The 14,683-nt window shown below is 38.6% G+C and overlaps 1 protein-coding gene across 2 annotated transcripts in view; it reads right to left on the bottom strand.

Annotated features, from left to right (window-relative positions):
* KHDRBS2 (KH RNA binding domain containing, signal transduction associated 2) overlaps positions 1–14,683 on the bottom strand; it is a 1,412,749-nt gene that overhangs the window by 493,228 nt on the left and 904,838 nt on the right. For both annotated transcript variants that reach the window (XM_029595673.1, XM_029595674.1), the window contains exon 5: positions 1,442–1,569. In XM_029595673.1, coding sequence (XP_029451533.1) covers positions 1,442–1,569 — 128 coding nt within the window. The remainder of the gene's footprint in view (positions 1–1,441; positions 1,570–14,683) is intronic.

Genomic DNA, 14,683 nt, shown 5'->3' with positions numbered 1-14,683 from the left:
AAAGAAAAGTAAGTTTAAACTAAGGGTTTAGGGGGTGGGAGGAGAGAGGAAGAGGGAGGGAGTTTAGGTAGGGGGTAGGGAAGTTCCCTCCCAGTCCTTTCCTTAATTGGAGCGGACTGGGAGGAAGAGGGAAGGCCCGATTGCATCACTGCAGGTAACTTACTAAAATCCCCCCTGCGCGCACTTCCCGCACACGCGCGCATGGATTTTAAAATCTGGCATGCATGTGGGTGCGGCGCACAGATTTTATAACATGTGTGCGCCGGTGCATGCGTGTTATAAAATCCGCGCGTCCATCTGCGCGTGCCAGGACCCGCGTACGTGGACGCGTGCGTGCACCTTTTAAAATCTACCCTTCAGTGTCCTGCATACATAAACGCAATTATTCAGTTCAATGTAAGCCGGCATGATGTGCCTTACGAATGTCGGCAAAGAAAGTCCTATAAATAAATAAATAAATAAATAAGACATCAGCTCAATTTCCTATAGTTTATTGACAATTGTAATTTTATACAACCATCCACTTGTGAATTGCTACCTGTATTCTGTGCAAAAATGATATCTACTGTTACTTTACATCTTAAACTGACCTCGTGGAGGCTGATATTAAAAATCAATTTAGACAGATAACTGGATAACTGAAAAGTTATCTATCTAAATGGCAAAGTGGCGATATTTGAGGGCTACAATTTAGCTGCATAATTCATGGCACAGTCCAGGGGTGGGCGGGAGGCATTTCGGGGCAGGCCAGAGTTAATCACATAACGAATGTGGCTAACTCTGGTCACACCATTGGGCTGTCCTAAAATTATTTATTTATTTATTTATCGGGTTTTATATACCGTCATTCGGATTCATAATTATAAATCCATCATAACGGTTTACAACAAATATGAAGGTTACAATGTTAAGGGGGATCAACAGGGTTTCAAAAAGATTTAAACTGTTGGTAAACATAGGTGTATCAAATGCTAGCTATTTAATGATCTGTTTACATTTAACTTCTTAGTTATAGTCTATAGTTGTGATAAGTTCATTTATTCATTTAATCTTCAGGTTGAAGTGGAGGGTGAAGTTGTTGTGTTGTTCATTGGGTGAGTTGGCCAGCTAACTTCAAGATATCTGGGGATATTCAGAGCCACACCACTAAATATGTATTTATTTATTTATTTATTTATAACTTTTCTATACCGAAGTTCAAATAACAGAGTTAATTATCACTCCGGTTTACATTGCAACCATAAAAAACAATGACAAAGTTAGTGACAAACCATAAAAAAAGTGACAAATATCTCTGTTAAGTTAACCAGATAGCTAAATCTGGCTAACTTAACTACCCTCTCCTCAGTTGACTATCAGCCCCATTACTTTTATAGCTGTAAAGTGTGAATGGTGGAGGTACCAGAAACACTTAAGCAAAATTCTATCTAAAACAACATACCTTGCTGGAGCTGCAGGAGATATTCGAATTCCTCGCCCCCGAATGCCTCTTCCACGAACTGAATCATCAGATCCATTTAAATAGGACAATTCTCGCAACTGCTCCTGACGAATTTCATCATTATAGTCCTTAAAAAAAGATATACTTAGTTAATACTTTATCTTTTAAATATATGATTACTATATGTATGGATTAAGCACAATAATTTAGCATCAAAGTAAACAATATAGTTGCAAAACTTAAGTCCTGCTTTGGGAAAAAGGTAGCATTACAAGTAACAAGCTCTTGCTGCCAGCCTAGTAAACTAATTACAGGCCTACAGGGATTCATAATACAGTGAGTTTTCAAAGCAGTTACGCACTTAACAGTAGCATATATTTTAGCAATTTTCAAAAGCACGTTTAGACATATAGGGGTAGATTTTATAAATATGCACGCGCGCAAACATTTGTTCGTGCACCAGGCACGTATCTTATAAAATCTGCGGTCGGCGCGCGCAAGGGGGTGCACATGTGTGCAACCTGCATGCGCCGAGCCCGGCGCGCACTGCCTGTTCCCTCCGAGGCCGCTCCGAAATCGGAGCGGCCTCGGAGGGAACTTTCCTTCCGCCTCCCCTCACCTTCCCCTCCCTAACCCACCGCCCCCCGGCCCTATCTAAACCCTCCCTTACCTTTGTTGGCAGATTTACGCCTGCTGGAAGTAGGCGTAAATCTGCGCGCGCCAGCGGGCTGCTGGCGTGCCATCACCTGACCCGGGGGCTGGTCCGGAGGCCTAGGCCACACCCCCGGGCCGGCACCACGCCCCCGGTCCTGCCCCAAACCGCCCCTCTGACCCCGGACATGCCCCCAGACACGCCCCCTCCTGCCCCTTTTAAGAAGCCCCGGGACTTATGCGCGTCCCGGGGCTATGCGCGTGCCGGCGGCCTATGCAAAATAGGCGCGCCGGCGCGTGAGTGCCCTGCACGCTTAAATCCAGCCGGATTTACGAGCGCAGGGCTTTTTAAATCCGGCCCATAAAGTCCATTTATGCATGTAAAACCTTTTGAAAATTCAGCCCCATGGAAATAAATTTCAAAGGAGTTATGTGCGTAAAAGTAGGAATTTTCAAAAGTCAGTTTTAAATGTGTAAATCCTTTTGAAAATTACCTCCATAATTCACTCAGGTAATTCTTTGGGAATGAATTGACACTGGTAGAGATCAATAACTTGCCATCTACTTAGGCATCACATGTTAAACTCGATCGCAGTGAATGGTCAAGGTTTTACACCTAGGTTATATAAAAGTGCACTTACATGTTATCAATAAAACTATAAAAAAACAGGCTTATATTTCAAAAAATTATACAAAGTTTAGAAAATCCACCTCAGTACTATAGTAATCACATTGTAATATCAGAATGAATCCTTTGCAATCAAATTAAAATGTTTTGTTTGTATAATCTGTATAAATCATTACTTATTAAAACATGTATACACATTCTGACATTTTTAAGGATTTATTACATTCTCGGTTAAAAATCTAAAATTCTACATTAATACATCATATATAATTATACTTTATTATAACTTACTTAAAAGACATTATAAACGCCCTGTTGAAAATGCAGTCATTCAGCAGCTTTTACCAGCCATTTGTTAATTTATTATATCTTCTGATAAGTGGATTTTAAATTTATCTGCCATCACAGGTTAACTAACACATTAGCTTCAATGTTTAATAAAGTCTTTTATAGTTCATATGGGTAGCTATCTTTTTCCCACTAGATAAATAGTTGCTTCTTGGAAGGAAATAATGCTCCCTAGGGCAATATTGCCTTGACCTTGTGGTTTGAGCAAAATGCTTTTCTATAGATCACTATTCTTTCCCTCATGCCATTATTTTTCTATGATATCTCAATATAAAGGTACTGTTCCTTTTCTCCTCTTCCTGTTTTTCCCTCTCTTCTCTCGCCCCCTTCTCTCTTCCTATCTGCTCCCTCTCCCCCTACCCTGGTTTTTTGTAGTTTCCTCCTTCAGTTATATTGTAAACCAGCATGATGTACCCACGAATGTCGATATATAAAAGCTAATAAATAAAATAAATAAATAAATATTTACCATATGCCCAGCTGACTACCTATTGCATATACTGGTATATAGTGAATTGCTTGGCTGTGGGAGAATAGCAAACAGTCTGTTAAGAGGTAGTCATGCCCTTCATATTTTATAATTTGAACTTTATACAGAGGAGCGCTATATTTATATTTGGAGACTTGGGTCATTTATACATGAACACCTATAAAATAAATGAGCTTTCATATAGATTTAGTGCGTATAAGTTCTGTTGCCTGTGCAGTAAATTTAAAAGAGTGCAAAGTGTAAAGCATGAAAGAGATTATGCCTTTATTTATCTAACTAATCATTTATGATGCAAAGTTTTATGACTAAGGCTTCTTCCTCAGGCAATGTCATTTGTATCTAGAAATACCTTAGTTGTCTTATAAGCTTAAATCAAAACACACTTGTTTGACAAATACAGGTTGAAAATTGATGGCTTCTTATAATCATAATGAAAGCATTCAAACATATATCATTTCCAACCTCAGTGAATAGCTACATGTGCAGAGCCAAAATAATCACAAACTAAAGACTATGTCCTGCCTCAGTGTAAAACTCTACTATCTGAGTACAATGAACCTCAGAGTGTCTCAAATGGATTTTAGCTTTCTGTTTGTCTCAATGGTAGTTGACTTCAATTTCAGATTCATATTCAAGAAAATGTACTGGTATGATACTTGTACATGAACATAAGAACATGCCATACTGGGTCAGACTATGGATCCATCAAGCCCAGCATCCTGTTTTCAACAGTGGCCAATCCAGGCCATAAGAACCTGGCAAATACCCAAAAACTAAGTCTACCCCATGTTACTGTTGCTAGTAATAGCAGTGGCTATTTTCTAAGTCAACTTAATTAATAGCAGGTAATGGACTTCTCCTCCAAGAACTTATCCAATCCTTGTTTAAACACAGCTACACTAACTGCATTAACCACATCCTCTGGCAGAGTTTAATTGTGCATTGAGTGAAAAATAACTTTTTCCGATTAGCTTTAAATGTGCCACATGCTAACTTCATGGAGTGCCTCCTAGTCTTTCTATTATCCGAAAGAGTAAATAACCAATTCACATATACCTGTTCTAGACTTTTCAAGATTTTATACACCTGTATCATATCCTCCCTCATCCGCCTCTTCTCCAAGCTGAAAAGTCCTAACCTCTTTAGTCTTTCCTCATAAGGGAGCTGTTCTATTCCCTTTATCATATTGGTAGCCCTTCTCTGTACCTTCTCCATCGCAACTATATCTTTTTTGAGATGCGGCGACCAGAATTGAAAACAGTATTCAAAGTGTGGTCTCACCATGGAGCAATACAGAGGCATTATGACATTTTCCATTTTATTCACCATTCCCTTTCTAATAATGCCCAACATTCTGTTTGCTTTTTTGACTGCCACAGCACACTGAACTGACAATTTCAATGTGTTATCCACTATAACGCCTAGATCTCTTTCTTGGATGGTAGCTCCTAATATGGAACCTATATTGTGTAACTATAGCATGGGTTATTTTTCCCTATATGCATCACTTTGCACTTATCCACATTAAATTTCATCTGCCATTTTGATGCCCAATTTTCCAGTCTCACAAGGTCTTCCTGCAATTTATCACAATCTGCTTGTGATTTAACTACTCTGAACAATTTTGTATCAACTGCAAATTTGATTATCTCACTCGTCGTATTTCTTTCCAGATCATTTATAAATATATTGAAAAGTAAGGGTCCCAATACAGATCCCTGAGGCACTCCACTGCCCACTTCCTTCCACTGAGAAAATTGTCCATTTATTCCTACTCTCTGTTTCCTGTCTCTTAGCAAGTTTGTAGTCCACGAAAGGACATCACTACCTATCCCATGACTTTTTACTTTTCCTAGAAGCCTCTCATGAGGACCTTTGTCAAACACCTTCTAAAAATCCAAATACACTACATCTACTGGTTCACCTTTATCTGCATGTTTATTAACTCCTTCAAAAAAGTGAAGCACATTTGTGAAGCAAGACTTGCCTTGGGTAAAGCCATGCTAACTTTGTTCCATTAAACCATGTCTTTCTGTATGTTCTGTGATTTTGATATTTAATAGGGGTATGCATTTGTTTGCAACATATTGGCAATCCACAACGTATATGCCTTATTCGTTGTATTCGTGGGGGTCACAAAACATATGGCGAACCCCCTCAAATACAATGAATACAAGCACAAGATGGTGCCGGCCATCCATTGCTCCTACCATGTGACAGGGGCCGACCAATGCACCGGTAGCCCCTGTGACATAGTAAGGGCAAAGGCTATCGGCGCCATTTTGAATACCGGCAGCTGACAACCCAAGTGCAGGAGATCGCTCCAGGACTCCTGCTAAACCACCAGGGACTTTTGGCAAGTTTTGGTAAATTAAATTAAATTTAAAGGGTTGGGATGTTTTTTTTTTTTTGGGAAACAAATACATATGTAAGTAATGAATAGATTGGGGTCCCTCGAGAACGAATGCAATGGATTTGGGTCCCGACAAATATGAATACCAAATGGGACGAATCCGTCCCTGCTGCACATCCCTAATATTTAGAACACTTTCCACTATTTTTCCTGGCACTGAAGTCAGGCTAACCAGTCTGTAGTTTCCCGGATCACCCCTGGAGACCTTTTTAAATATCGGGGTAACCTTAGCTACAATCCAGGCTTTAGGTACAATTGATGATTTTAATGATAGGTTAGAACATTTTACTAATAGGTCTGAAAGTTCATTTTTTAGTTCCTTCAGTACCCTGGGGTTTATACCATCCAGTCCAGGTGATTTACTACTCTTCAGTTTGTCAATCAGGCCTACCACATCTTCTAGGTTCACAGTGATTTGGTTCAGTTCATCTGAATCATTACCCGTGAAAACCTTCTCCGGAACGGGTATCTCCCCAACATCCTCTTCAGTAGACACCAAAGCAAAGAAATTGTTTAATTTTTCCACGATGGCCTATCTTTTCTAAGTGTCCCTTTAACCCCTTGATCATCTAACAGTCCATCTGACTCCCTCATAGGCTTTTTGCTTCGGATATATTTTAAAATGTTTTTACTATGAGTTTTTGCCTCTACGGCCAACTTCTTTTCAAATTCTTTCTTAGTCTGTCTTATCAATGTCTTACATTTAACTTGCCAATGCTTACGCATTATCCTATTTTCTTCTGTTGAATCCTTCTTCCAATTTTTGAATGAAGATCTTTTGGCTAATCTAGCTTCTTTCACCTCTCCTTTTAACCATGCCGGTAATCGTTTTGCCTTCTTTCCACTTTTCTTAATGTGAAGAATACATTTGGACTGTGCTTCTAGGATGGCATTTTTTAACAATGACCACGCCTCTTGCACACATTTTACCTTTGTAGCTGCTCCTTTCAGTTTTTTCTAACTATTTTTCTCATTTTATTAAAGTTTCCCTTTTGAAAGTTTAGCACGAGAGCTGTGGATTTGCTTACTGTCCCCCTGTTGCCAAAGTAAGTGATAAAGTCCTTAAAATAAAAGAAAAAGAGAAAACTATTACATAATAGTGATTATAACAATTAAATAAAATTAGAAGGTACACAAAAGGACGACAACAACAAGAACAATTCCCAGGTTCTGCTGCTGGTCCATATTGGCCCTGATTAGATTACATTTTTGGCCTGGTGGCAGAATACAACATATTTTGCTGCTATTACTGCTGCTTCTTCTGCTTCTTCTAGGATTATAGAGCTTTTCCTGCTCATTCTTTAATGAAAGTCTTTGATTTTTCTCTGTTAGTATTTTACGCAGTGCAGGAGGAAATACATTACTGTTTCTATTTCTCCAATGTTGTATTACATGCAGAGTTTGACTTCTTGGGTTTTGAAGGTCAGTTTTTGTCTGCATATTTCTAATTCTATTTTGTGCTCATTTATTCTGTATTTGGTGAATGTCTATCTGTATTTGGCATGCGTGACTGAGATAAGATATTCTGATAAGAGTATAGGATCTGTGTATGGATCTGTAGCAATCCAACTTTTTTATTTTCTAATCTATTCTTCCCAATAGGAGGTGTATTGGTATTCTATCATGTTGTGAAATTAACAGTGCTTTTTTTCATAGGTAGGATTGTTGCTGTGTGAGTCATGGAAGTTAGTGTTATTTTGGTATGGGAAGTTTGCTATATACGTACAGGGAGGATAACTTTCAAACAAAAGTGCATAGCACTATATATGGTGCCATGTAAAAGTTTGCTTATATTTTATAATCTTCCCATGTATGCATGTACAAATTATTATATACAGTACTTGGCATAAACTACTTGAACACATTCTCACTTGTATGTTATATCAAATATGCGCACATTTGTGAGCATTTGTGTATATGTATATGTATATGTATATTCTTCTGGGATGGGCTCATTCCAAAATAGCTCCCCCATGTGTCAGCTCAATTTCACCATCAGGGATGTCAACTGACTGGTGTGCCTAGTGATGAGGCATGAGCACATGCTATTAAGACAGCACAATGAGAGGCTGAGAAGGGCTTGGAGGGATTTCTAAGCCCTATTCAACAGACGAGCAGACTATTCCTAGAGGGAGGAATGAGTATATTATGGGTTGTTGGAATGGGGATAGGGGGAGGGAGTGGGGATAGGAGCACAGGGGAGTTTTGGGGGAATCAGTTGAAGTTTGGGGTTGGTGGTGGGTATATATGGGGGTAAATTGGCAGTTGGGAGTTAGGAGTTGTGGTGGTGGTGGTGGGGGGAGTTATGGGGTTAAATGATGGTTGGGGTGGCTTGGAGTAGGGATGGGAGTGTCAGGGAATAGTTGGAGTGTTGGGGCATTAAAAAGCATATCAGGGATTTTTTAGAGGTGTGGAATGGGGAGTTTGGAATGGGTAAGTGTTATGGGTAGCAATAATTTTTTAACTTTTAGCAGATAAAGTTTGAAGGACCTTCATGACCTCAGCTTGCAAATGGCAACAAGCTGTCTAGACCTCTGGTCCACTTTATTATAATTTATTTGCAAACTCACTCTGAGTCAAAAACTTTTTATAGATTTTTCTTTTTTTGTAAAAAGTCATAAAGTCCCCGGGTCAAATAGATCATCCAATACTTTCACTTAAGAACGAGAACACCACCGTATCCAACACTTAACTTAAATGTCCAGTCTGTACATCACCCCAACATGGCCATGTTTCGATTGTACTCTGCTTCAGGGGGTCTTCACATCCGCTTTCATCATGCTCCCAGTAGCCGCTGATCTGCTCTTCGCATCTCAATCTATCCCCGATACTTTTACCTGTTTCCTTATAGAGTTTTTATACAGAAAACTTACAAAATGGCGTCAGACTCACTCTCAATCAATGATGTCAGAAAGACATCAAGGTATTAAAAAATTAAATCATAGTATACCAGTTAATAATCTCATTGAGTCCTTTTGGTGCAATCACATCAAGATCAAAAATCCAAAATTGTTCTCTCCTGTTCAACAGTGTTGATACATTACCACCCCGAAGTGAAACCTTAACTTTTTCCAAAACGACCCATCTCAAATAACAGAACTGGTGGTTTTTTTCAATCCAATATGCTGCTAAAGGAGCAACCAATTTCTGAGTTTTAATGCAGCTTTTGTGCTCAACTAATCATCCAAATTTTTCGCTTTGTATGATCCACATACACCATATTACAGGGATATTGTATAGCATAAATGATGTTAGACGAATTGCAATCGGTATGATTTTTAAAAACTTTGCAATTCGAACCCGGAACGTACCAAACTGAACCCTTTAAACATAGATCACACATCTCACAGGTACCACAGGGAGAAGTTCCTGAGTGCCCTTCTTGCTGCATACCATCAGTTAGAGGTGGAACAATGGATCGAACAACTTTATCGCGTAAATTGCGATGTCTTGAAAATGAAATGCCGGGCCCAGTCTGTAACCCCCGATATAAGGCAACTATATTCCAATGTTTCCGGAGGATATTGACAACATCTTGCACTTTATTACTAAAATGAAGCACACATTTATTTATTTATTTATTTATTTATAGGCTTTTCTTTGCCGACATTCGTGAAGCACATCATACCGGCTTACATTGAACTGAAAAAGGAGGAAATATAATGAACAGTAACATATCATAGTTAAAGGCAAATGGTGTAAAATATGATCAACATAAAAACATTATTATATAATAACATAAAAACTGAATAGGTAGGGTGGAAAGTAGAAAGAAAGAGAAACTTTGTACAAAAAACCAATTTTATCTTTAACATTGAGAACGTGATACAGGGGTTACAAAATGCAGAAATTCTAGGGGGATAGGGTGAGGGTACATATGGAAAAGGAGAAAGCGGGGAGGGTGAGGGGGCACAAGAGGAGAGGGGAGGAGGTGAGGGCTGGCAGTGGGAGTCTTAGAGAGGTCCATTTGGGAGAGGGCTACGTAGTGATTGAGTCGGGGTATGCCTGCTTAAAGAACCATGTTTTGACTCCTTTTTTGAATTTGTTGAGAGACGGTTCTATTCGGAGGGAGGGGGGGAGGGAGTTCCAGAGGTAGGAGCTAGCTATGGAGAAGGCCCTTTCTCTGGTGAGGGACAGATGCGCAGCCTTCAGGGAAGGAATGTGTAGAGTACCTGCATGTGCACTTCCTGTGGGGCGGTTGGAAGTGCGGAAACGAGGCATTTCTTCCATCCAGGTCTGGTTGAGTTTGTGTAGTGCGCAGTGAAGAATGGTCAGTGTTTTGTATTGTGAGCGGAAGGAGATGGGCAGCCAGTGCAGGTCTTTTAAAATTGGAGTAATGTGTTCTGTTTTGTGGGTGTTTATGATTCTGGCCATTGAGTTTTGGAGGATCTGGAGTGGCTTGATAGTGGTAGCAGGGAGGCCGAGTAGGAGGGCGTTACAATAGTCCAGTTTTGAGAGCATAGTAGTCTGGACTACAATTCGGAAATCGTTGGTGTGGAGCAGAGGTTTGAGTTTCCTGAGGACATTTAGTTTGTAGAAACCTCCCTTTATGAGGGATTTGATGTAAGGTTTAAAATTTAGTTGATGATCGATAAGGACGCCAAGGTCTCTTACAGCCTGTAATTTGTGTTGTGGAGCAGTTGTGTTCTGTGGTGTGTCGTGGGGAGAGCAGTCAAGATGGGTGGAGATGATGAGTAGTTCTGTTTTTGCTGAGTTTAGAGCTAGGTGTAGGTTGGATAGCATTGAAGTTATTGAAGTGAGGCAAGATTCCCAGAAATGCATGGATTCCTCAATGGATTTTTGGATTGGGATAAGAATCTGCACATCGTCTGCGTAAAGGAAAAATTTGAGGCCTAATTCAGATAGTAATTGGCAGAGGGGTAAGAGGTATATATTGAATAGGGTTGAAGATAAAGATGAACCTTGGGGGACACCTTGTGTGATAGGGATGTGTGAAGATTGGTGTCTGTCAGTTTTTATTACGTATTCTCTGTGGTTAAGATAAGAGGAGAACCATGAAAGTGCGGTGTCAGCAATGCCTATTTCAGCCAGGCGGGTCATAGGATTTGATGATTGACAGTGTCGAACGCTGCCGAGATATCTAGGAGGGCGAGCAAATATGGAACCTTCGAAATCCTGGGTTGATTTATACCCCAGGAGGAGTTCACGGTTGGCAAATAAAGCCCGTTTATATGCCTTCTTAATGATTGAGCGGGGATAACTGCAATCACTAAATCTGTCCCACATAATTTTTGATTGAACTTTAAATTCATTCAGTGATGAGCACAGCCATCTCAAACAAAGAAACTGACTGATGGGTAGACTATATTTAAGGTGTCTAGGGTGACAGCTGGAATATTTGAGAAATTGATTCTGATCTGTCTCTTTTCTATATAATGTGGTAGATAAACGATCCCCATTTTTGGTAATGGTGATATCCAAAAATGCTATAGAAAAAGCACTGAATTTGGCAGAACATTTCAAATGAAGACTTTGTTCATTTAACCACAGCACACATTTTTCCACCTCAGCACAAGAACTTAACCAAATGAAAAAAATGTCGTCGATATACCGACGCCAGTATCTTATAAAATCCAGCGTACTTTTGTTCGCGCCTGGTGCGCGAACAAAAGTACGCGATCGCGCAAGTATTTAAAATCTGCCCCATAGAGAACAGTGCCCCCATACATATCGAATATTACTTAGATAATGACAGATTACAAAAATATTTCCCAAATTTTGTAGCATTTCTAAATTATCACTAACTTGATAAACAGTTGACCTCTATTAATATATGCTTACCTAATGGCACTCAAATGTATTAACGAGTGTCACTATCAGATTAGGAGAAATAAAAGAAAATTAGTTTGCTTTTAAAATGCTGAACTACATGGAGGATTATATACTACATATGAGCTTTTCAAAGCATAATAAAAATGTAATCTTCCAACTTTGTCTTCTACTACTTCATTAAACAAGAAAGTAACAAGAAATGAAATCATTTATAACTATTACATGAATCCAGACAAAGAGAGCATTCATTTTCATTTTGCCAAACCTCATAGCTCAGTTATGTTGATGGTTTCCAGTGTATGCCTTATTCCAGATATAATATACAAGAATCAAAACAAAATATGAAATTAAAATGCTGAATGAAATAGTCTAGCAGCATTACATTCACTGTAATAAATGTGAGGGCAGGATACAAGTCTTGTACTGCTTTTTGCTCATGTGTCTGTTTGTACATATTTCCTGTTGAATACTTGCATTTCTAGAAGTTCCAAGATATTAAAATATTGGGAAAAAAGATGCATATCAAAATTGTTCACACATCTTGATTTGCAAGGTTGTTTAATTTTCTTGCTTCATTTTTATCTAGTTAATAAAATCTGGCCTGATTATGGATCTTGATGCATCTATAACTACTTTAGATAAACTCAAGACATAAACAATGAAGATTATAATAATACCTTATATATTTCCTAAACAGAGTAATCAGAATCATTGGTTTCAATATTAGCTCAAATAAATTCAACAAGTTTAAATAAGATAGAGGCAATTAAAAGGCAGGTCACCAACACTGTTACCACCTACTTTTATTGGAACCTATTAAATTCTATTAGCCCACTTGAATCATGAGATTTGAATCCCAGGGGCTGATGTGTTTCTTCTGTCAAGCAGATTAGACTTGATGAATCCCGAGAACACATTTTCTGTGTCCAAGATCCTATTTTATGGAACACGCTACTAGGAGCTATTAAGGCTGAGCTGATACTGCTATAATTCAGAAAGATGGTTAAAGTGTTTCTTTGCCAACAGGCATTTGACGCTTGATGCTAGAAGTGTAATCTGAGTTTTTATATCTTCAGTGCATTTTTTTAGTGGTTTTTAGTGTTGGATTTGTTGTAAATCCTGCTTATGTTTTATATATATATTGAAGTTTTTATTTGTTTTTTATTTTATACATATTTATTTCCTTGGTCATATATGATTCATTTTTTGCTTTTTAAGTATTTATGTTTATATTAAGTTATTTTTTTATGTAAAGCACCTAATAATATTGATAGTCGGTTTGTCTGAATAAATAATCATGATGCATGACCCATACACAGAATTTCCAGGTACATATAGACATGTTGCCTGTACGTAAAATATCTTATGATCTTCAGAAGGAAGCTTTCATTGGCCCAATGGAAGTACTAAGAGGTATTAGCATTGAGTTTGAGAGATTGAAATCATATTTAACATGCCCTGGCTTATGAATGAGGTTCATTCCTGTCAAGGTATGCATAAAATTACCCCATTAGGAGACATTAATTCTAGAGAGACTGAAGAAGTTAAAGATGTGCTCTCTAGAAAAGAGGAGGAAAAGAGAAGGTGTCATACAAACATTCAAATATCCAGCAGGCTTTGAATAAGAGGAAGGTAAAATTTTCCATAGAATCAGAAGCTCAAGGAGAAGGGGGTCATCATTTGAAACTGAAAGGAGTATTGCAAGAAAATACTCTTTCACTGACAGAATGATGTGCACCTAGAACAGACATACATTTGTTTGAAACAAATAGGTAAAATGCAATGAATGATATCATTTTTGTTTTATTCGTGGACCCCTGAAATGGATGACAGGTCCCATGAATTTAAATTTAAATTTTTGTTTCATTAGTTTATGTTTCCAATTCAGGTCTAGGGCCCATCAAAAAGTACTGTAATGAGACTGGTAACTATAGAAACCAACCAATACCTGTGTGAGATAACATCTGGGTGGCAGCTGAAGTGAGAGAAGTAGGCAAGTAGATAGGACAGAAGCACAATAAAGGTGAATCATTTTTTAAAATAGCCTATATCGGGCATCTAGATCAAATTATACTGACATCCTCTAACTGAAAGGTCTGAACATGTGCAATAAAGCTCCATTTTCTCTGTTGGATTTCAAAGGGAAAGCTTGTCCTTTTTTAGGAGCTCTCTTCAAAGAACAGGCTTAAAAAAGGAGAGAGAAGAATTTTGGTATTAGCAAAGAGCTTTCTTTTATCTTCATTGCCACAGTCACAGTGTTTTCTCTGTGATAGAGAGACAGAGCGTCTGCTGCTCTTGCTTTCTGTCTATTCACTGTTGCAAAGTAGTAGACTCGAGACACAGAAGCAGTGAACACTGTTTTTTTTCTGTGTCTGACTCTGCACAGTGCACTGCACTGCTTTTCTGCAGACAGATTGCAGTGAAAAGAATCACAGCCTTGCCAGCCTCAGTGTATTCTCTTTCTGGCAGTTTTTTTTTTTTTTGTAGGTGTGCAAAGGAAGTCAGTCAGCAGTACACATACATACACTGAGTTTGTGTGTGTGTGTGTGTGAGAGAGAGAGAGAGAGAGAGAGAGAAACATTTTTGCACACACTGTGAGGAATAGCTCTAGAAGGACAGAGTCAAATACCAAAACCAAACTGCCAACTCTGCTTGGCAAGTTGGCACTATGCTTCCTTTGTTCTAGTAGTAGCAGTGAGGAAAAAAATGGGATCTGGCCCCTGAACTTAAAAAAGACTATTTTAGCCACAGAAAGCCAGGAATGGAAGCTGGTTCAAGCCATAAGAAATTAACATTGTTTATTTATTTATTTTATTTTAAGTCTTTTATACCGAAGTATAGCAATCTGCCTTCACTCCAGTTTACATGAGAACAACTTAATACATTGTATGAACATTAGAACAAATTATTACAGTAAAA

This window comes from Rhinatrema bivittatum, chromosome 3, assembly GCF_901001135.1.
Source record: "Rhinatrema bivittatum chromosome 3, aRhiBiv1.1, whole genome shotgun sequence".
In the NCBI taxonomy this organism is placed as follows: domain Eukaryota; kingdom Metazoa; phylum Chordata; class Amphibia; order Gymnophiona; family Rhinatrematidae; genus Rhinatrema; species Rhinatrema bivittatum.
This window is presented reverse-complemented; position numbering and strand designations above follow the sequence as displayed.